The sequence below is a fragment of the Bemisia tabaci genome, chromosome 4 (assembly GCF_918797505.1).
Source record: "Bemisia tabaci chromosome 4, PGI_BMITA_v3".
NCBI lineage: Eukaryota > Metazoa > Arthropoda > Insecta > Hemiptera > Aleyrodidae > Bemisia > Bemisia tabaci.
Genome location: NC_092796.1, coordinates 43,212,930 through 43,235,712, shown reverse-complemented (window position 1 = coordinate 43,235,712; position 22,783 = coordinate 43,212,930). Strand labels below are relative to the sequence as shown.

Here is a 22,783-nt window from a genome sequence, read left to right as displayed (position 1 = left end):
CAAATCATTCGCATTCAGAATCCAAATTACATTAGAAAGTTGAAAATTTGTCCTCTCCTAGGCTTGTTTGGTTTTTTCTCTATTGCTTTTGGCAGTTTTCAAGAAAAGAAATTGGTAAGTTGACCCACACAGAGCAGATAAATCACGGAAGTTTTTGAAAAATGACGTTGAGTATTTTCCATACAAAAAGTTAAGTATGATAGAATATAGCATCTAAAATTATAAAAGAGCAGATGAACAAAAGATAATGTTCATTTTTTCAGTTTAATTAGAAGACAAAGTAAGGTAAATGATTGTGAGTATATTTCTCGATTTAATTTCTTAAGTAGGAGTTAAACTTGCCATTGATATTCCATGCATCATTTTTTCTCAGTGATTTGGTGAACTCCTTATACATGCATATATTCTTGAGTCATTTCACTCGTTTTGTAAGATTACTATATGAGCATCTCACTTCTTTTTTAATCTGCGTGGAGATGCAAAATTTTGCCGTCTCCCTGAAAGCCATCCATGAAATTCGTCATTTGATCTCTACCCTTGTTTTTAGAATAACTCAGGGCCGAAGTGCATTCTCCACGTTACTGTATTAACGTCACTTATTAATAAAAGGAAAAAGTTGAATAAGGTTTATTCCGTGCGCTATCAATCCAGTGTCTCCGCCTGCACCCCGGTCACGATCTCAAAGGCCCCCTTCATTTTTATAAAGACCGCCATTGACATCTCAACGTTGTTGAACATCATTCATCGCCATCCATAAACATAAATGGCCGCCCATCTTTTTCCGGAGAAGAACGCCTCATCGCTCTGTCATTGTCGGCTTTTTGGATTTTAGTTTTCCAATAAAATTGTAAAATGAAAAGAAGTGTTTTGATCTGAAGAAGTGCAAATTTTTCTTCAACTACTTCCGTAAGTGTGATCATAATCTGGGAGACGCTTGAACTATCGAGGGAGTTGTGTTTTCTCTTACTTCATGAAGTGTAACTTGGTGCTGTTAATAAGTGTTAAAATTGCTAATATTATCAGTGGTGAGTTAAATGAACTTTGAAGCGTCATAATGAACTCTTTCTCATTATATGATCATTAATCGTTGTCTACTTGTTCGATGGAAGAACCACCCTATAAAATGAACTCTGCTTGTGATCTTAGCACCCTTGTAATCTGTTGATTGTAGCCGAGTTTAGTTCATGTGTTTCCTTCGTTTACTACCAAACTACTGGTGATGCACCAAAATCAGCCGTTCTCCCACCTCTTTACCCTCTGAGCTCAGATCATCTGAATGGCTACCAAATGCCAGTCTTTTCTGGCCAAATCCTGCTCAAGTGTTCACACCGATATGTGTGGAAAACGTTCTTAACTTGGTGACGAAGTCATCTCTGACGTTTGTTCAGAATGTATGAACTTGCCGAATCTTTAAAGACTATTTGCCTACTCACAAACGTCCCTTTTTTTGTTTGTTTATCGTTTTTATTGTTTCACCTTTTGATAATGATTTCGTAGCACTTTGGGACTCTTTTAAAATCTCCCTGATTCTTGACCGGTCTCGAAAATCTTGAACTCGTTCTCGTGTGGATCTGAGCTCCATTTGCTTTAACTTAAGATCATTAATTCAGAAGGGAACGAAAAAGAAAGAAGTAGTTGTCATACTATGATTTGGACTTATTTCTCTACATGATATGAAAACTTCAAGGTTCAATGCCTTGATTCGCGCCGGACCAGTCTCTTTTTTTGTTGAACGCGGTTTGTCTCGCAAGCAAAATTTTCGTGTCCATTATTTTAACTTTCAGCTTGTTTTCTTTTACTACACTGTCGTAAGTAATGAGTCATCTATCAATACTTGATATTTTCAAATTATGCTTATTTTAATTTCTATTTTCACTTTATCTACTCTATTTTCGGATATAATGAATATCACATTTCCCTGACTAAATCTATTTTTTATTGTCAAGCTATAAAATTCTCGGTAAAAAATCTCCTGCTTGCACGATCACAGCTCTTCAAAACTTATTAACACCTAAGTCTAGTGGTTGAACCAGCCCAAGTGAGGAGGGTGGCTGAGACCCTCAAGCTTCAAAGACAACCGTCAAAACTTTCCCACAAACTTTGATTGACAAGAAACTTCTCGGTCAAACCTTCCTCTTCCTTAGTACTTTTTATTTTTCTAGGAGGTACTTAAAGATTTTGCACAAATTTTCCCCCACAAATCTAACGATTATATAAATTCTTTACAGCTTTTTCCTTTCATCATAGCTTCCAATTTGAAGTATTTTTGTCTTTTTCATGTAAAGTCAAAAGAATTGTCACATTTTCTCTATTAAGGGGAGGCTTACAAGTAGCTGCCTCTAATTTTGATGCAGTTTATAGTTCTGAACAGTTCAAGGAAAGCTGATTGATGGGTGTTTTTCAGTTTTTGCCAATGGCCCATGAAACCCCTCATTAAGCTGTTAAGAAATGCCCCTCCCCCTCTCTTTCTCTCTCTCTCTCTTTCCGAAAATCAATTTCGGTATGAAGAATGATTGTTGCTACCACATATCTTTCAGCGGTAGCTTAGCAGCTCAGTGCTCCCACAGCGATTAAGAGGCTGTGGTTTAAGTCCTATGCCAGTTACTTTTTTTAAAGGTTACATTCAATTTTAAGTACATATTTTACAATGGAAAAAAACCCCTCATACCTAGAACTCCCTACCTACAAAAATGAAATTCTAAAAAACCAATATATTTGATAGGCTCAATGATAAAAGGAAATCTTGTTTAAATCAATTGTATAGCTCAGCAGGCAGTTTTTTCTCTTTTCAACAGGAGCTCATCTTATACAGTGATCGTGTAGAATTATGTTATTGTGAGGTATAAGTTTTAGTAAAGAGGTTTTTTTACAGTAACATTTAAAATTAAATACCTATAACATGGAAAATGAGCATCCAAGTCTCTGGGAACTTGAATTTATTATTATTAATAATACGTAGGAACTTAGCTAGCGTTTTTCTAGTTAGGTAATTTTCTTTTACTGTAGAGCCGCAACAATCATGCGCTTCGTTCTATAGGATTACCAGTCACCAGACATAAACAGCTTTATTTGTCGCAGATAAATGAGGGAACATTAAAGTGTTAATCCTTCCAGTTGAGTAGTTACTCAAGAATAGTGGATGGGAACCGAATAAAAATTGGGACAAATTGATGGGGTTTATTTTAAAGATGTTTAAAAGGCATTTATTTACCCACTAAAAATTCTATCTCTCTGCTTGTAAAATGTTGGTTTAGTTGGCATGCGGTGTTATAATCAATGGCTCTGTAGTGGATGAAGTTCTGTGGATTTTGTTCCTAACTAACCCATCCCTGTTGTTTAATATCTGCTAATGAAAATTATATCTTTTTTTGATACCTAGCAATTTTTTCATGGTTTCAAAATTTCTGCTGAAAGAAAACATTAATTTTATTTTCATAGCCCATGCCCTGGAAACTGGCAGCTAAGAGGAAGACTCAAGTAATTGGCACGGTCCATCGATTTAAGGTTGAATCGTAGGTATATTGGGCTCCTTGCCGCTGTAAACATCCCAGGTTTGACAGATTCATATAACTCTTCATGATTAGACCGAGCTGCTCACTTCATTCCACCTCTCAGCCACCAGTCTTCAAGGTGTCAATTATGATACTCTAGGTACTCTGTTCTCAAAAAACTTAAATCGTATGAATTTCTTCAATTTTTATTCATGTATCGAAAAAGAGACTGACAACTAGAGTGAAAAGGTAATTTTTTTTACTGCAAATTCTTACAAGGATTGTGGGTAATTTTTCTTTTAATGTGCTATGCTCTGAAGGAAAAGCCACTTTGTTTTTGGGTTCCTCATTGGAAATCCTCCAATGAAACGTTTTCCGAAGCAAATACCCTTGAAAGATCAGAATGCCATGGTACCTATTGTGCCTCAGCTCTCAACTTTTAAAATCAAAATTCGACGAGCGTGGCAATGATGCAGTATTAATAAATGTAAATTACCATCATAACAAAATCTGATATAATGTGCTCACCTCAGTAGGACTAGCTTGATAAATATTTCCTCAGCCAATATGTACCTAGCATAAATAATGATTCAAGATACCTGATTATATAATACATTAGTCACTAGTCATGCATCAAATTGCTACTTAAAGCACCTAAAATGGGACGGCGCTCTTTAAAATTTGCCCTCTTTTATGAGAGAAGTGTTTTCTATTAAATGAAAATTTTGTTGCAGGTTTGAAACTACTGATGCTGCAATGCAATCCATCTCTTTGAAACCAAACTCTGTTTTGTTGCTCAGAATCTCTTCAAATCTAAACTGAGTTTCCTCTCTCAGCTCCCACAGTAGTACAGCTCCTATACGCAACGACTGAAGAAGCAGTTATTTTTTTAACACCCCAAGTTTTGCCCCCAGGATTTTGGATAATGCTGCTCAACTAGCAACAAGCCATCTGAAAGAATTTTATTTTTGACGTAATAAAATTGTAAGTTTCATCATGTTCCTTAAAATTTCACTATCTTTAATAAGCCTGATTTTATGTGTGAAGAAAAGGCTAAACAACTTATAGCAGTATGATTTTACTCCTAATGTATAACAATAAACTGTCTACAGTCCCAGGAGGATTTCTGGAGGTTCCGCGGAACATGCGAACCGAAATGGAAAGCTGATACTAAATTTGCCAAACGTTTTATTCATGAATTAAGTATTGTTCAGAAAAAACTGAAAATAAAAGCTTGACAAATAGGGATGTAAAAATTTCTGTAATTTTCATTATATGTTTTTATTAACTCAAGGAGGAGTAAATGTGAGAAACCCTGAAGTAAATTATGAGAAAAAAAGGAAGGAAAACACACCAGTTGGGGCTTACTGGTTCTCAGTATATTTTGATGCATGTTAAATAAGATCATCATGTTGCCAAAACCAAAAAACTAAGTAGGCGATTAGGTCTGGCAGGAGTTCAGGGGTGCAGAAAGTTCCTAAATGCTGACTGTTAGCTGCAATCCAGCATTTGTGACACAGTTTTTCAAGTTGTTGTCTTAGCTTTATCACTGATTCATTTTCAGCAATAGTTTCATTCTGAACTGTTCCTAACTCGATTAGTGTGCTCAATTGTTTAGAATGATACTTGGTTCCTTTCTCGTGAATTTGGTCCATTTTATGTTCAGAGTAACTCGAAACAACTTTGAGAGGCTGAACTTTTAAAATCTGCTAGGGAGCCTCCCAGACCCTAAGCTCACACGCTAGCATATACGCTCAAAACCTTCTTACAACCTATGAGCTTGAGGGGCAGGAACTGCCTATGACTTTCGGGCCTATTTTTTCTCCTAGCCCATGAAAAGTTCTGGGTTGAAAACTCGTTGCACCCAAGATCAAGAGCTCAGAGAAACCGTCTTTCTTAAATCTTGTATTATAAGGAAAAGCCTCCAAGTTTCTTCATCCTGACCTTGTTGAAAAATTACTATGAATTGAAGAATGAACCTGAACAATTTAAATGTCATTCAAAATTCAGGATGAAGTTCCCTGAGTCTCATGTTTTTGAGCATCATTCTGAATCCCCCTCACGCACATTTTCCTCACTGCTCTAGAAACTGTAAAAAGCATCATACTTTGGACTAATTACTACATTTAAATCTCAGTCAATAAATGCACTATGGTCGGATATCCGTGTTGTTTCAATTTTTTTTATTCTTTTTTTTCTAGTCTCGGACAATCATGGATGAATTATCGGATGCGGATAAGGTGAGCGTAGAGCTAAATGTATCAACAGATGAACTGAAGCTAGAAGAAGTTCCTGAATATGACACTCGAAGTGAAGCCGAGTCCAGCAGCTCCTCCTCATCCTCTCAGAGTATGAACTCAGTGAGCTCTCAATCATCATCGGGTCGTCGTGATCATAAGTCGCGGAAAAAATTCACCGGAGAAGCAGCTATCTCCCCTGAAGAAAAACCAAAAAGAAAATCGTATGATTACATCACCAAAATCAATTATCTGTTTAGAGATGCACAGTTTTTCTTAATTAAAAGTAACAATCCTGAAAATGTTGCCCTGTCAAAAGCTAAAGGTGTTTGGTCAACGTTACCGCAAAACGAATCGAAATTAAACCTAGCCTTCAAACAGGCACGAAATGTCATTTTAGTATTCTCTGTGAAAGAGAGTGGAAAGTTCGCCGGCTTTGCACGTTTAGCCAGTGAATCATCTCATGATGGTCCACCGGTTCCTTGGGTTCTCCCGCCAGCACTACCAGCCAAAATTTTAGGAGGAATTTTCAAAATCGACTGGATCTGTAAAAGAGAATTATCTTTCAATGCAACATTGCACTTGTATAATGAGTGGAATGAGCATAAACCAGTGAAGATTGGCAGGGATGGTCAGGAAATTGAACCTGAATGTGCTGCAGAGCTGTGCAGATTATTTCCAGAAGATGAATCCATTGAGCTAACTCCTATTTTAAGAAAATCTAAAGAAGCGAAAGAGGCTGGAAAAGTGAATAGACCTCTCAGAGGTCGTAGCTCTTATCGCACTGGTTTCCCACGTGTAAATTCAAACAACCGTTTCCTCAATCGATTGGTCAGAGGTCGCGGGAGGGGAGGGCCAGTAAGAGGCAATGGTCCTGGCCCTCGTAAAATATTTGTTGGTCCTCGTGATCGTGTAAGTCCACGGAATAGGAAGCCAGCAGGGCGTTCTGTTAGAGACAGATTGTCCTGGGTGAAAAATGGGCGTCATACGCCACCTCCTTTTTCGAATCCTGCTGATGCTTATGTTGCAGACTATGTACGCAATGTTTCTCACCCTTTAGCCCCCATGCCTTATGCTGCCCCTCCTGGGATGTACCCACCTGCCACTTACGAAGGTATGCCTCCTCCTCCACCTCCTCCACCCCGCTATTATGACGGCATACCTCTACCTCCTGAATATTTAGCTTTAAATCGTAGTAATGGTCTTTCAGATAAACATTCTTATGACAGATCGGTTGATGAGTTCCTGTGGCGTACTAGTGAGAGAGTGAGATCCCGAGAAAGGTCTCATGAGAGATCTCGGGGTCGTTCAAGGTCAAGAGAGAGACTCCGCGAAAGGGAGCGTGATCGAGATAGAGATCGGGACCGCGATCGGGACCGTAGCCGACACCGTAGAGAACGTGACAGACGAGAACGGGAACGCTATCACAGAGATAGGCGTTGAAGAGAATTGTTATGATTGTGATCTCATTATTTTTTATCTTATTAATCTTCAGATTTGTTTAAGTTACACCACTTGCTCCTCTGTATACTTTCAACCAATCACGTGTAAATTGTATAGACTGGTGAATCGTGGGGCTCTTCGTTTCACCCCCTCTTGTGTATTATGCTGCAATCTTAGCAAATATTTTTTTGAAAAATCATTGTTGAGTGTGAATTTGTTGTGATATAATTTCACTCCTTTGTTATGTGTCAAATTTGCATTTATTTGAAGTATGAATTGGACAATTTACAAATTGTGGAACAATCTTGCAATATTTTAGTGTAGGAGGAAAAAAGTTTTCGTCAATAGCAAGAAGTAATGGTTTTGAATATAAGTCATGATACTGATCCTAATGATTTTTTGTTGTTGTATTGATCAAATTTATTTACCTACTGAATTATTTGAAATGCAGGTAAACAGCTACTATGACTTGGTCGAAAAGAGCCCTGAGTTACGGGTTGCAGCTGTTCTATTCAAAGCGGTTTGATTGTTTTGAGTGTAATTGTAGTTAAGTTTGTTTCACGAATATAGTAAAAAATGAGGAAAATCTCATGAAAGTTTCCTCTAGTAACTAACGTAACCTATATCGCAACAAGATTTGATCTCTATTGTAACTTAGTATCTGTAAGGTTCCTGTAATATTGACATGTGCACTCTGATATTGTTTCACTCAATTAGTTCTGATGTTAAATCTTCACTCTGTCTGATCTCAGAGTTACGGGAAAGCTTGCAAGCAGGCTCTAGGAACGTATAACAAAATGATATACATCATGACCTTTTTGTCTCTTTATTGTTAAAAAAGGATCGCTCAAAACAGAGGAAATATAACTTTATTTCCTTGTAGTGACTCAGACAATCCAGTCAGAAATTTTACTCAGATTCACAGTCCAGCTGAAATCGGCACATAGGCAACTAGTCAAACTATTAGTCAGACTTACAGGTCACATTTTCCTGGGCTGCTGCTTCGAATTTCTGCTTTTGTTTTTAAGTTCTGTCAGTCAAGTCCCATTAGTTGAAATTTAATACAGGATTTATTGTTAACCTTTTTCCTCTTTAAAAAATGCCAGCGCCAAAAGAGGTTCCTGCCGTATAAGGAGTTGAATGCCAGAAATTTCAGAAGCCACCCAGATCAAAACCTGATTCATTGGGCTGCCAAACGAAGCTGTTCCAAGTTATGTTATCTTAGGTTTTTTATACTTAATAAATTATTTTGTCAAAAAGATCAATTGAATATGTCATAGTATAAGAAATATTGTAAAACACCAAAATATGCACTACCATCTCTTATTTTATGGATTTGAATTTTGACTGATCTGAAAAGGCTTTGAATAATTCTCCTTTTCAAAAAAAAAAAAGTCATTAATGGTCAAATCTTTGCATCGGACTTTTTACTCTGTACTCGGCTAACAGTAAACAAAGGAAGTAGTTGCTTTGAAGTTTTTTCTGCCAAGTAGTTGAGAGGTAAAATTAGAAAAAAAAGTTGATGCAGACATATAAATAAAAGATAACTTCGTGTCTTTGGGTATGCCTTTGGCTTCATTGCACTGTGATGTTTTTAAGTTTTCAGCTTTCTTGAAATTCAGCAAAGCTTTAAACCATGTCTCTGTTGTACTTATCGAAATTTAACCGTCCTCCATCTTAAAGGGCTTCTGAATTACAACCCTTACTTGATCCTGCTCTCTCCCCAAAATAATGAAGGTTTAAATAAGCTGAGGCTAATATCTTTCTGTAAACTGAAGAATTCTCTTTCAATTACCGTACTGTAATGTCGACTGTAGGGACTAAAATACAATTAGGAGCCTCTTCTTTAAGATCTTATAAAAGTAATTTACTTATTCTTTAGAACCTTTCCTGTAGAAAATAAGGAGGAACGAATATTACTTTCGAGGCTTCCTAATGGTCAACTATTTCCAGACTGTAAAATCTGTAGTTTGAGAACTTCATTCTTCCACAGCTATTGAACAACGATCAACTGGGGGCAACACAGAGTTTTGAAACTTTCTGCTGCTAATGCCAAGTAATTGAAGTGTTTCAACGTTAAGTTTAGATTTTGGAAGAATGGCCTTTTCATTTAGTTTTAGGCTCTTGGAAAGTATGCCTAGTAATACCTGTAGGATATGCTGTGTGAAGTTGCAAACAATTCGATGGTGAAACTGTCAAACCAAGGAGCCATTGAAGGGCTCGATTTCTTTCAGGAGAATTAAAAAATTGTTGACTCACATTATCTCCTATGGTAGAGACATAACAATTTCTCAATAACATAACAACAAGATGCTCCTCAACACCGTGCAAGCATCTTTGGAAATGACTTTATCCACCAAAAACTGTGCAAGAAAAACCGGGAATCAATTTTTGCAAATTAGGGTCCAGCTCTTTATTGCGAGATAAGTAAATTTAGAATTGAGACTCTGAGCAGGGTTTTATGTCAAATTCCTAATTTCAATTTAATGAAGGTGACACATTAAGTCCTAATAACAGTGAGCTGAAATTCACTTAAAGAAAGTAGCTATAAATCTTAAAAAATCTCTTATTACAATGTTGCATTCTACTCCCAATGGGTTATTCAGGGAGCATTCATACAGGGCTCTGATGGTTGTAGGAGTAACAATAATCGAAGCAATGCTATGATTAATCACCCAATGAATACTGGTTTTCTATGCAGACTGTAGATTCGCCCAGGGGTTAGCATAAGGTACAAGTTTTGCATAGTGGCAATGAGATATATGAAATTAGAGGTACCTATGTGTTTTGATAACTTCCAACTTTTTTTTTACCAAATTATTTTGATAATGGTTCTCATACATCTCTCCTACGTCCTACGTTGCTTATTTAAAACTGACAAAAATCAAGTTGCGTGGTTTGCTAGTTTCACCATTGCAAGATTTTAAAGACATGTTTCATTATTAGAAGTTGTGATTATCGAAGAGAACACCTCTGCATGAAAAAAAAATTTCCATTTTTCAAAAGCGGGCTGCATATCAAGAAACTGTGTACCGACTGTTACCGTTGAGTGTATTTTTTCTCATTGTTTTTCAAATTTTTATATTTCACCCTTTCAGTTTCATAAAAAAGGAAAAACCTGAGCAGTATCCCTTCATCAGTGTCACTGCAGCAAGTATTTCACATGGACAGTTTGGTGCTTCTCTCCTTTAAAAGTTCAAAATTGAATTTTGATTTTCTCTGTAAATTATCGGATTTTGATAAATATTTTTGTATTTTTATGTAGGCTGGAATTAAAGATGTCGTTTTCTGTAATTTTGTTGTTAAATCCGTCCTAATTCAAATCTCATCCAATTTTCCCAAGTCCTTTGTTCTAGTGATATCTCATCAACCGAGAACACTGATAACTATCCTCTAAATGGGGTTTATGCACAAGTTCTTTTTGAACAATTGAAGGATGCTATCAATAGAAAAAATAGACTTTCTTAATTTAAAGATAAATCTATTTGAATATGGAATGCACACAGTGAACCAAAATTATCATTCCTGATTTTGCACCTTCAACAAGAGTTATTTTCAAACCAACCTTGCACAGAGCTGCCATCAACATATTTTTTCCACAATGTCTTTCCACTGATTCAAAGTTTTAATTCCTTTTGATTCATGTTTTCTGGCTGAACAATTTTGCACTAATGTTTCACCCTCAATCACACGGAACATAAAAAATGTGAGTAAAATCTTGACTCCTATAAAAATTAGGCACTCAATGTAGTATATGTCTAATCAAATACCATGGTACCGATTTCATATGATATTGGTTTTAATCCTAAAATTATACAAGATGAATGGTAAAACTATGAAACGGCAAATGGTGGTTTGGGACATTGCAGATCTCTTGTTTAAATTTACTTTTTAATGGCCGCATTGCTCTAAATTCTGTCTCTATCTCTTTTTTTTTTGTTTTGTTTTTTGACCTCTTGAGAATATTTCATGAAATTTTTGTTTAAAAATTTTGAGTGATGCTATCCTTAGAAAATGAGGTAAGAGTAGAGATTCAAACAGCTACAATCGAGATTTATGCTTTTCTAGTTGCACCACCCACATGGATTTATGAAAAATTTTAAGTTACGAATGCTATCTAAATAATCATAGTCCTGCCTGAGTTGCTGTCTTATTGTACCTGCTACTGTTCGCAGGTGAAAGGGGTTCTTTTGTGAAAGGAGATTGTTCAAATAGTTTACTTTAATTTTGACGGGAAAAGAGAGAGAAAATATGAAAGTTAGTAAAACTGCCATGTATGACTGTTCAGTCTTCTCTGAGAATATTCACTGAAATTGTCTTCCTAAGTTATGCCAGGATGTAGCTGGACTGAATTCAGGTGGGGTAAACCATGTCTCAATAAGCTAAAACAGCGGAATTGTTTTTCGTCTTATATCATGAAAATTGTCCATGGGACATCTAATGATTTTGTTTTTCTCTTTCATGAAACTGAAGCTTAAAAAATGGATTTCAAATCTATGCCTATTGATACTTAACCATGCAAGTTGCTGAAGTTCACTCAAATTTCATCGACGTAGAAGAATATGCCACTTGGTTTATGCCAAATTCTGTTCAAAATTTCTTCAGTTTTGAGTCATTTCATGTCAAAAGAAATTACTTGTAACATGCTGGCCGATACTCACTTCCGTACAGAGATATTGCTTCCGTATACAAATTTCAAAATTTCCCGCAATTTTAGTCTATTTGGTCTCAGCCAATCACCATCATTGGCGGGGGCCGTCAGCAAATCAGAGGTGACCTCTTTCCCGCCACAAGTAGCAGGGATTGCTGCAATGTCAGTGTCGTCAAATTAATTGTTGTTTTTCTACATTCAGTGATAAGGAAAGTGAAAGGTTAGGGCACGCGCTATCACTGCTATCAGCGCACTGCAATGTAATTCATTTTCGCCCCCGTGGTTCCGTGAGAAAAAAAGTAATGTGTATTGTGTAAATAAATACAAGACACTCCTCCCTGCATCTGCCGGATGTCAATTAAGGAATGACTTGCGATTCCCAGACTCCTGGAAACCGTGTAATAATTACTCTCCTGCCTTATTACAGATTCAGCAGGTAGCACCTCCTGTTGCATGTGCAAAATCATGCTGATTTAATCAGACGATCAAGGAGGATGAGCAGGTAATAATTCTCATTTTAAACCCTCCAACTTTTATACCTATATTGCTTGAAAGCTTTGTTCTTCAATACCCATATGAGCATGACCATGTATGAAACAGATATCCTGATATTGTATAGGGTAGGCGTTTCTCAATTTATTTTCAACCAAACTTCTCATGACGCTTCCAAGGTGCCTGCTGAATTAGGTTTGCTTGAAACATGAAGTAAGAACTTGTGCCAAAAAAAACCCATGCCAAATATGTAAGTTTCTGTGCTCTTAGTAGTGGTTTAAATTTTGCTGTTTTACAGTAGGGCTTTTTTGTAAGCTGAACTGCAACGGAACACAATGAAACGCTTCACTTTTTTATCCCGGTCCTCTTGTGCTGTCCAGCCTGATCCTTGCATTCCAGTGAAACGCTTGGATCGCAGTTACACGCAATCCTAGCCTGTAAAGCTGTAATCATGCAACAAACATACAGCCACCCTATTAATTTTTCCCCCCACAGAATGGTATGAAATTGGTCCGCTCTGTAGAGCTCCTTATCTGACCATGAGTTGAAATTCCTCCTCCAATAGGCTTTGAATAGCCAGTACTTACTTAATCCTTGTAGTGAATATAGATCTCAGAAGGTTGAAAAACCTCAACTTGCAATGTATGAAAAATCTACACGGAACAACATCTTATCTTTGCAGGAAAGTGTTGGAGATAAAGACACTATAAGTTTTCTGGAGCCCTTACCTACTGAAGCAAGTATATAACCCAAGCAGTCCCAAAACCATGGCTCTGAGAGGAATTCAAGTTTTAGAGTTAGCTGGCTTAGCACCTGGTCCACTGTGTGGGATGATTCTCGCTGATTTTGGAGCTTCTGTCATAGTCGTTGATAAGGTAAGTGTTTTTGTACTGCTTGCTCGGAGGTCATGTTTTTCAGTGTAATTCGATTTAATGAAGCTAATTTGAAGGTGAGATAAGTGGTACTGAACCTGTAGTCAACAGAAATCCATTAAGGGGTGTCCAAGATGAAAATTGTACTTAACTGTACAGAATGAGCAAAAAAATATTCAAAGTCGAGTAAAAGGAGGGAAAGAAAATTATGCCAAAGAGAGAGTTTGAACTTTGAAAACTAATACAAATCTTATGTCTACTGTTGAAAATCTTGCTACTTTCCTATACCAAAATTCTGAAGAATTCAGAGCAACAAAAGAAAGCGTTTGTTGTCCTTCTATTTTTTTTTACATTTTTATTTCTTTGAAAATGTTGGTTTGTTTAGGGCCCAAATTTTGTTGGTTTACGGTCAACGGCATGTTGCAGAAACCAACCTCTAATTTTGATAATAAACCAGAAAAATCATGTTCTATACTCAAGCTGCGGGCAAATTGAGCTTTTTGTACAGCAGGCTCGATCCATCATTCGTTCCTCAACGGTGTAAACCATTAATTAGAGATCAATCAAAAAAGTCAACATTCTTTCTGCAACTTTCAGCTGCAAGTGAACTAGCCAAAAAGATTTGGGCCTATAGATTATTTAGTGGAAAAAGTGTCAGGACAAGAGAGATTCAATTCTAAATTTAAAAGAATTTAGAATCTTGAATTCTGTGGGGGTCTTGGGGCAAAAAGTTCGGGGACTGCTGGGTGAATGAGGAGATGATATAGCCTATCAGATCCTGTCTGTGAAATTGCAAGAATGTGTATCTCTTAAATGGAAAAATACGCAGCATTATTTCTTAAAAACCTACCAGATTTTTCTTCTTTGTGCACAGAATTCTCAATGAAAATTTCGAGCAATATATAACGTCAGTTTTTCTCCCTTGATAAAACATAAGGGGAGTGGAAATTTTGAAATACTGCAAACAAGATACGCACTCCTGTATGATCTATTCACTTCCTTCACCAAACTTACAAACTTTTCTCTCTTTTCGTGTGTGTTTAAAGGTTGGACCCAAGCTTAACATGAATTTCTTATCAGAGGGAAAATCATCTATGAACGTTGACCTGAAGAACTCTAAAGGGCAGGAATTTTTCCGTAGAATGGTTAAACAGTCTGACGTTTTGATTGAACCATTCCGAGCTGGTAAATTTTTTCATGATAGAGTTTCATCATAGGCTTATTGCAAGATGCAGTATAATTTAAAGTTTCTGTTTTATCTAACAGTTATTTCTGTTCTTATTTTAATTTTAACATCATTTGAAGCCAGTTATCACAGTAAAATTATACAAACTTTAAAACAGGAATTTTAGGAACAAGTAGTAAATCAACAAAAAAAATATAAGGCTTTCAACTTCTAAAAAACCATTTTGAACGGGCATTTGAAAAAACTTTTATGAAAACATTAAAGTTTTCATCATTTATAACATTAAACATTTTTTTGTCTTGTGTGACTGTCCGAAAAATTCCTGTTGTATATTCTCAAAATTTTATTCATACATAATATTGATCAGTTTTAGAAAGAACTACGATTTTATTGCTTTCATAGTTTTAATTTTATTTTGGCTAATGGTGGGTTAATGATACCCGATAAGTATCCAAAATAAAATTCTCTTCCAACCCAAAATGAACAGAAATCTTATCGTAATGTTGAGGTAACCTTGCAGCGGAAATGTGGTAAGGTCACAGGAAAGGTTATTGCATGAACATTTTTGTTGACCCAATGATGCTAAAATTACCGCAACATTACAGTGATGGTCTGGCAAAAAGTCAGTAACATTGCGTTAAGGCTATAATAACTTTGCAAAAATTTCTGCAATAACTTCGTTGATCCCTTTCCTTTAAAGAATTTCTGTACAATTTCGATGAGTCCATTGGGGCAACCTTGGGTTAATCATTCTGTTGTAAGCATTGTTATGCTCTCTGGTTGCAAAAAATGGAACCACTCTCTATCACACGAATTTCATACCTATGCCTCTAACAGAATTACTTACAGAACAGATATACTAGTAACTTACATGAGGAATGATACTACTAGATCATAGAAATTTACTTACCTGCTACTAATGAGTCTTTATCCTGGGTTGAGTGCATTTATGCTGAGCTACTGAGACATAACGTACGTACAGTACTCTCTTGCTATAATGAATCGGCAAGGGACCAGGCGTTTCCTTCGCAAAAGAGAGATTTTTGTTATAATGAGTGTCGTCATAGCGAGAAAATCGTTCAAGGGACCGGCCAATTCCTTCGCAAAAGAGAGATTTTCGTTATAATGAGTGTTGTTATAACGAGAGAATACAGTATTAGATATAGAGGTGTCTTTCTAAGGCCCTAATCAAAACAAATTTTAAGAAGTTATAAGGATGTCACAGAAAATTTTGCTTTCATTGTCTCTGCATCAAGGTTTCCAATAACATAAGACAAGGGTCACACACAACTCTGCCAAGAGCACCACTGGAGTTAGGAAAGTTTTGAAAAAGCAAAAATTTAGTACCTATTACATTCCGTATAAATGGCGCTTTAAGAACATTGTAGGGTTGATGTCTCTAATTTTTTTTTTCATCCACAGGAGTTATGGAGAAATTGAATTTAAGCCCTGAAACTCTACTCAAAGATAACCCAAAGTTGATTTTTGCTCGATTGACAGGATATGGACAGTCTGGACCTTACAGTTCCAAAGCAGGCCATGACATCAACTATGTATCCTTGTCAGGTAAAAAGTTCTGTCATCAAAAATGAAGGGAAGGAAAGGAAACAGGAATATATATTCAATTTTTATCTTTTCAAATTTATAACTCCTAAAAGAAATCTTTTCTGCCAAAAACTGTTCTTCACTCTACTGAGTGAGCTGTGCTTTCTTTTTGGATGACAGTACTTCCTCCTCCCGCAAAGAATGTGGGAAAGTGTCAACAACCAGTTTGGGTTAAAAAATATTGATTTTCATTTTTCGATGCTGAACAGTTTCTAATAGGTAGGTTCTTTGAAGAACATCTCAAGTAGCAGTGATCGTGATTAACAGCGATTTTATCAGTTGATTATCGTGTTTATATCGATGGCAATTTATCGCAATATTATCGAATAAAAAATTGCGATTTATGGCGATTAAATCGCTATGCATTGCAATTTTTTGTTCAATAAAATCGCGATCAATTTTCGTCGATAAAATCGAGATTAAATCGCCATTTATCACGATAGATTGCAGGGTGATAAAATGGCGATTTTATTGCAACAAGATCGAGGATAATCGCTCAGATTTTGATGATCTCAGTGATTTTATCGCCGACAAAATCGTAACTAATCGCTATTTTTCCGTTGAAAAATGCTGCTTGGGATTTGGTAAAATTTCAAGGCATTGATTCACATAATTGATGAAATCATGAGCATTTCAACCCTCTCTCTGAAGGGTGGCATTAGTGCCAGCAAAATGTACTTGTATTTTTCTTCAGTCACTAATTTTTGGTCTTCAAACCTTAAATTACTGCCAAAAAGTCAATTTTTGCAATATTTGGGTAGTTTTGGTGCCAAATGATATTTGTAGATCCAACCTCTCTGAGCTGTAGCAGTCATGTCATTTTTCCCCCACTCTAAGACATTTTTTGCCTGCCTTAATCACAATATATGAGGTCATGCCACTAATACTTTTGAAAGGACTATGCAAAGAATACAAAAAAATTTGGCTTCGGCTAAATTTTGAGATTTATAGTTTCATGCCATTCCCTACAATTTCCTCTCTGAATAATATGAGTTTTAAAATCTTACTCTCTTTGTGTTAATCTTGATAAAATCGGGTCTGAAAAGTGTAATTTTCTGCAATTTAACTCATGTTATCGAACAAAGAAGTAGCGCCATTGCTGTGTCAAAGATGCGGAACCTTTTTTTAAATGAGTTAACAACTTGCCTAACTTGCCTTCTCCAGCCGGCAAAAAGAGATCACCTTATTATTGCTTAATAATGTGTGGAAAACTGCCGAAAAATGCACTTTTTAAACCCAATTTTCTCAAGAGTGGTAGGTAGGAAAGTTCATTTTAAAATCTCATCTTCCTCAGATGATTGTTCGGAACATCATAGGTATAAAAAACCTCGAAATTCATATACTTCCAAATTTCTTAGTATTCCATGTGTAGTCCTTCATTTTAATATTTTTAACAATTCAGATGTAACACTGGTAAGATGATTAGATTCTATGAAATAAAAAGCACATAATTTTTATTTGTCTTCATTCACTTTCATAATTCTCTTTTAATCATATTTCAGGTCTATTCTCATTATTTGGTTGGAGAAATAAGCAGCCCACCCCGCCCGCAAACTTTGCTGCTGACTTCGCTGGTGGTGGTCTATCTTGCGCTTTGGGCATTGTCATGGCTTTATTTGAGCGTGAGAAATCAGGGCAAGGGCAAGTTGTCGATGCCAGTATGGTAGAGGGAGCTGCATACACTGGCAGTTGGTTCTTTCATTCTAAGGAAGCAAGTTTCCTTTGGTCACAACCTCGAGGACAAAATCCGTAAGTGATCTTTCATACAATTCTAATGATTTTATGTTATGCATTTTTATTTAGTTTTCAAAATTCAAATCCTGAATTTTTGAAGAGATTGACAAAGAGAGGCTTTTGAGTGTCTTTCAGTTTTGAGCACAAACTTAATTCCTAAGACATTCCAAGAAACACTAATTAACGCAGCACAAGCCATTATTTCCAGCGGCCTCCTTTATATCTGAAGATAAGATTTTAAAATTTGAACAAATCTATTCTTGTTTGGTTTGCAGTGTTGCAAATCTCTCCTTATGTTTTCTATTTCAAAGGAAATTAATTAGCAATTTTTTTTTATTTCTCTTGTAAAACTTCACTCATTCAAAAATATTCGTAAGAAACGTAAACGAGACATTTAATTGAAAAGGAAAAATAGAAATTAATAAAGCATATTTGGAGGATTTTGAACGTTAACGTAATCATTTTTCGACCAGAGCCATCAATATGCTCCTTCCTGATTATTGATACTCTTTTGAATATCTTGTGGTTATATTCTGCTCTAAAATGGCGAAAGGTTCCTTTTTTTCCTAGTAGAATAAATTTGTACGTACATACATATACAAAAATACGTTCAAAAAATATGCAGCTCTATAAATATGAGATCGCGTATCAATTTATGCTGATTTTATTAACCAGTATGATCTGGAGACCCAAATTTTGGAGCAACGTTGACTGGTTTATAAAAATCCCTTACTGATTCAAATAGGCATTCCTTGTTAATTTTATGTTGAAGAACTTTTCAGCTTGAAAATTAAAAAAGTGTTCTTGTGGCAAATCATCATAGTGTCTAGTCATGCTGTTCACATAAGGAATAAAACATTCTCTAAAGTTAACAAGGTCTAATTTCTATCTCATCACTTCTAGCTTAGATGGTGGTGCGTTTTTTTATGACACGTATGAAACCAAAGATGGCAAATGGATGGCTGTCGGTGCTGTGGAGCCGCAGTTCTATTCTGCCGCTCTTCACAAGTTAGGTATTGCCGAAGAGTCTTTACCACAGTATACAGGGTTTCAGAAGGGACACGAGGTTTTTGCGGAAAAATTCAGGACCAAAACCCAGAACGAGTGGTGTGAGGTTAGTATTGCAGTTTTCATTAACTTTTATTTCTAGAGTACATTAGAGTCACTATGTCGTGGAGCGCCAATGAAGCCTTTCTTTGAGACTGCTATGTTCAGTATTCCTAAAACTAGTGTGTGGCGACTGGTGATGCAGCATATGTGGGTTCTCAGCTCAGGTAAGGTGGGGTCATAAATAAAGTCCGAGACTAAAAAATGTATTATATTAAAACCAGGAATTTTGTACATTTTTAAATTCATCAAGACGTCGGTTAACATTATTTTCCAAAGGCCGTGAAAATAATTATTTATGAAATTAATAAAGCACTAAAAACACTAGTTGCTTGCCATTTGCCGTGTTGTAAAAACTGTGAAATGGGGTTGTTGCATGGGTGAGGGATTAGAGGAAAAAAAATATGTAGTCTTAGAACTTTTCGCGATACAAACGATGGTAACGTTCAAAAAGTCAAAAATCAAGTCCTTAAGCCGGAAAATGCCCGTCAAAGTTCCATCAAATTCAAGTTGAAAATAAACGAGTTTCATTGGCTACAGTACAGTTGGTCAAACTACGCGAGAGTCTCTCCTTGCCGCCATTACCCACATCTTGACCGGGTGTTTATCTAGTGGAGGTTAGGTTAGGTTAAGTTCATCTCAAGCTGCGATTAAAACCCGAACAGGGCCGGTTGCTGCGCATCATCCTCCGCTCACCTCCTCCGCTCACCTCCTCCGCTCACCAACGGCTCCTTCGCTCTGTGAAGAAAACTGGAAAGGAGCGATTTTTAACTCACTTTCCGACCCAGAAATCGTTGTAAAGAGCCAAAAACCCAGTCTGTAATTGATTCATCTTATCTTCAGGTATCCATCAAGATAATAAAAATGAGTTTAGTCGGAAAACTCGATTTTTCCTGATTTTTTAAAAAAAACTCATATTAGCACGCAGTTTAGATAGCAAAAACCTGTGGCCATGGGTTGTGACGTCAGAGTCATGTGATTTCGAGGCGCGGGGAGGAACCCCGTTTCATTTCGTTTCTCAACTTTCAACGCCTTTTCTCCATGTTCCAATCATCAGAAATTTTTTAAAAATATACCTTAACAATCAGCACACCACCAACTTCTAGAAACTGAATTGAAAAAAAAAATGCATGCAACAACCCCATTGGTCTTTGCTCAATCTCCATGCTCGGCAATCAGGAGGCTAAAAAAGTGACTTTCAAGGATCGACTTCAGCAACCCTCCAGTGCAGAGTGGCTCCAATGTACTATATGTTCATTTTGTTCGACCTAAGAAATGATCATTACCATTAAAAATTTCTAGTGAAATAACTCAAGTTACTCAAACCCAACATGTAAAATTATGTAACAATGAGAAAGCTTCAGAAGAGTGTGATTAAGGATTATTCAAACATAAAAGATTACTGTCAGGCAAAATTAGAAATGACTTTGGAACATTCCAGAATTGATGCTATTGTTCTTGTGTGCTCAAAAGAGGAATAATCACATGCGGCGATCGGTGGATAGAATGATGAATTAAACCCAACATGAAGTACCTAACTGTGTACTGCTCTTTCTTTGAGTTTCCTAGCCATTTTAAGTGTGGAAGTATCTAGTTGATTAATTCAGCAATTTTATTGATACTTTTGGTGTCCCATAAGCACTGAGACAAGGGTGCTAATTTTAAAGCAAACATAGCAAGCTGGCCGTGATTTCATTTGAAAAAGTAGCCTAATATGTGAAATTTTGATGGAAAAACATGGATCATAATGCTTAAGTTTGCACCCTGTTAAGTGTTCTATCATGTGGTAATTTTTGTTAAAATAAATAGGTAGTCATCTCACACTTATTTTTACAGGAACTGTAAAGTGATTTTTTTTTTTTTTTTTTTTTTTTTTTTTTTTACAAAATGTCAATGCTTTAAGGTCAAGATCTTAAGAATGATTCTTCAAAGATTTTCTCTTGAAAATCACACCAATTAATAACACTAAATTTCCTCGTTGGAAGTTTAATTTAATTGAATACTTTGTTACAGATATTTAATGGTGACAATGAATGTGTGACTCCAGTTCTTTCATTAGAAGAGGTTGCAGATCATCCTCATAATAAATCCCGCAACTCTTTTTCACGTCTGAATAATTTGGTAATTCCTAACCCTGCTCCAAAACTGAGCAGAACACCTGGAGCATCTTCAGCTCTCAGCCAAAATTCAAAGAAAATTAGGACAGAAGATTTTATAAAGAGTTTAGGGATCTCTGAAGAAGAGATTTCCAGGCTCATCTCTGATGGTGTGATAGAATTCAAATTCAGAGCATCTAAGATGTGAGTAAAATATTACATTCTAATAGAGTAACTTCCTGAAAGTCCATATAGACATAGAATATGTATTCGGTTTTTCTAAAGGAAGTTATAATCGGGAAAGGGGGCATATTGTGAATTTCACAATATCCATCTGGATCCGTCAGGTGTGGATTTGAAAACATTATTATTTCCTAGGTATTTTACAATGGTGACCAAAAAAATCTATTCAATCATGGTATACTGCAACTTTAAAATAAAACTGCAACTTTTGGTTTCTCGATTTCTGCCGCCACCGAAAATTTGCTGCTGTGGGCACAGGCCCATTTTGCCCCTACGGTTAATCCAGCCCTGAAGGTACCAAAACGTCCTGCCTTTGTATTTTGTATTTTAGCGTTGTTTCCGCATTTTCCTGTGTTTTCGATTGTCGTTTTCGTTTCGGGCTACTTTAACATTCTCTTTGTTTCCACCATAGTGAAGAGTATACAACATTATCAAAGCTAAAGCAAATTATGATAGCTGTCTACAGGAGAAAAAAACTCGGCCAGGAGAATAAGATGAGAATATATAACAAAGAAATTTACTTTAAGGAAAGTTGAGGTGCATATTTATGCACATGGCATGAACATGAACATGAACTTGCTTAAACACACCCTCAATAGAGGTAAGGTATCTTGTGGAACCTAGCGTTTTAACAACTCAACCTTTTACCACAGGTGATTTTTTTCCTAATCTAATAAAGATTTGTTCATTATCGAGAAACTTATGCGTTGATATTTCCTTGTAGGGACAAGTTGCATTAACATTGTACAAGTGCAAAAATTAAAGAGCATTTTGTTTGGAGATTTTTGTGTTACGGTCAGAACATGACATCATCACTACTTTTTAAGAATCTCCTTGTTTATTTTAGTAAAAAATAATTCTGCAGAATAAATTTCATTCTTTTTACTTCCTGACAAACACATTGTATTGAAAAAAAGTTTGAAAGATTTTATGAACATAACTCGATCACCAATTTTTAAGAATCTCTTTATTTACTTCAGTAAAAAATAACCCTGCAGAATTGATTCCACTCTTTTTACAACTCAACAAGTATTTTGTATTGAAAAAAAAAGTTTGCGAAGATTCCCTTTTTTGACGTTAAAAAATTGGGGTATCCATGGTCAAAGTGCGAAATTATGTATCTCCATGGCATTATTTCAGAATTTCCTCTTCTATTTTAACTTTTGAAAAGGAACAAGCCAACTTGATAGCTTGAAACCAAGACCGAATATTCTGTCAACAGAGAAGACAAATTAATACAGTTTTCAAGTTACAAGCCACAACAGCTTTCCAAGGAAAAAATAAAGTATGACAGGAAGTTTGCAATGTTGCAAACAAAGATAAGTGAATTCGTACTTTAGTCATTGATATTTTCACCTAATATACTCCTTTAAGTACCTGAACTTAAAAAAAAGTCTTTTGTTACGTTTTTTTTTTTCATTTTATTTTTATAAAAATGTTTATTATATCGTTTTAAATAAATGAATATATTTATCTGTATCACTTTTTTTCCATAAAAACCTTTCATTTGATTTTAACTTTTTCAGTTCTTTTCCCCAAATCTGTTAAAAAAATATCATTCTCAGCTTCATGATTTAATTTGTATAGGTATTTGTATACATACTTCCTTTTTTTCCATGTAGGCTT

The 22,783-nt window shown here is 35.9% G+C and overlaps 2 protein-coding genes across 6 annotated transcripts; both read left to right on the top strand.

The window, feature by feature from the left end:
* The first annotated feature begins 755 nt into the window (after positions 1-755).
* On the top strand, positions 756-10,465 carry Ythdc1 (YTH domain containing 1). Of its 5 annotated transcripts, none has more exons than XM_072299899.1 (4): positions 757-1,025; positions 3,439-3,651; positions 4,226-4,475; positions 5,693-10,465. In XM_072299899.1, exon 4 carries the CDS (start codon positions 5,705-5,707, stop codon positions 7,169-7,171), a length of 1,467 nt encoding a protein of 488 aa, XP_072156000.1. In that variant the 5' UTR covers positions 757-1,025; positions 3,439-3,651; positions 4,226-4,475; positions 5,693-5,704; the 3' UTR covers positions 7,172-10,465. The 5 variants fall into 5 exon arrangements, with proteins under 5 accessions (XP_018901816.1, XP_072156000.1, XP_018901815.1 ...); XM_019046270.2 differs by having other exon boundaries at positions 757-1,808; XM_019046271.2 differs by lacking the exon at positions 3,439-3,651 and having other exon boundaries at positions 756-906.
* A 1,553-nt stretch (positions 10,466-12,018) lies between these two features.
* Positions 12,019-22,639, top strand: Amacr (Alpha-methylacyl-CoA racemase). The gene is made up of 8 exons (XM_019046267.2): positions 12,019-12,324; positions 12,997-13,189; positions 14,233-14,371; positions 15,795-15,938; positions 17,480-17,726; positions 18,615-18,825; positions 20,832-21,118; positions 21,570-22,639. Exons 2-8 carry the CDS (start codon positions 13,082-13,084, stop codon positions 21,691-21,693), a joined length of 1,260 nt encoding a protein of 419 aa, XP_018901812.2. The 5' UTR covers positions 12,019-12,324; positions 12,997-13,081; the 3' UTR covers positions 21,694-22,639.
* The last annotated feature ends 144 nt before the right edge of the window (positions 22,640-22,783 follow it).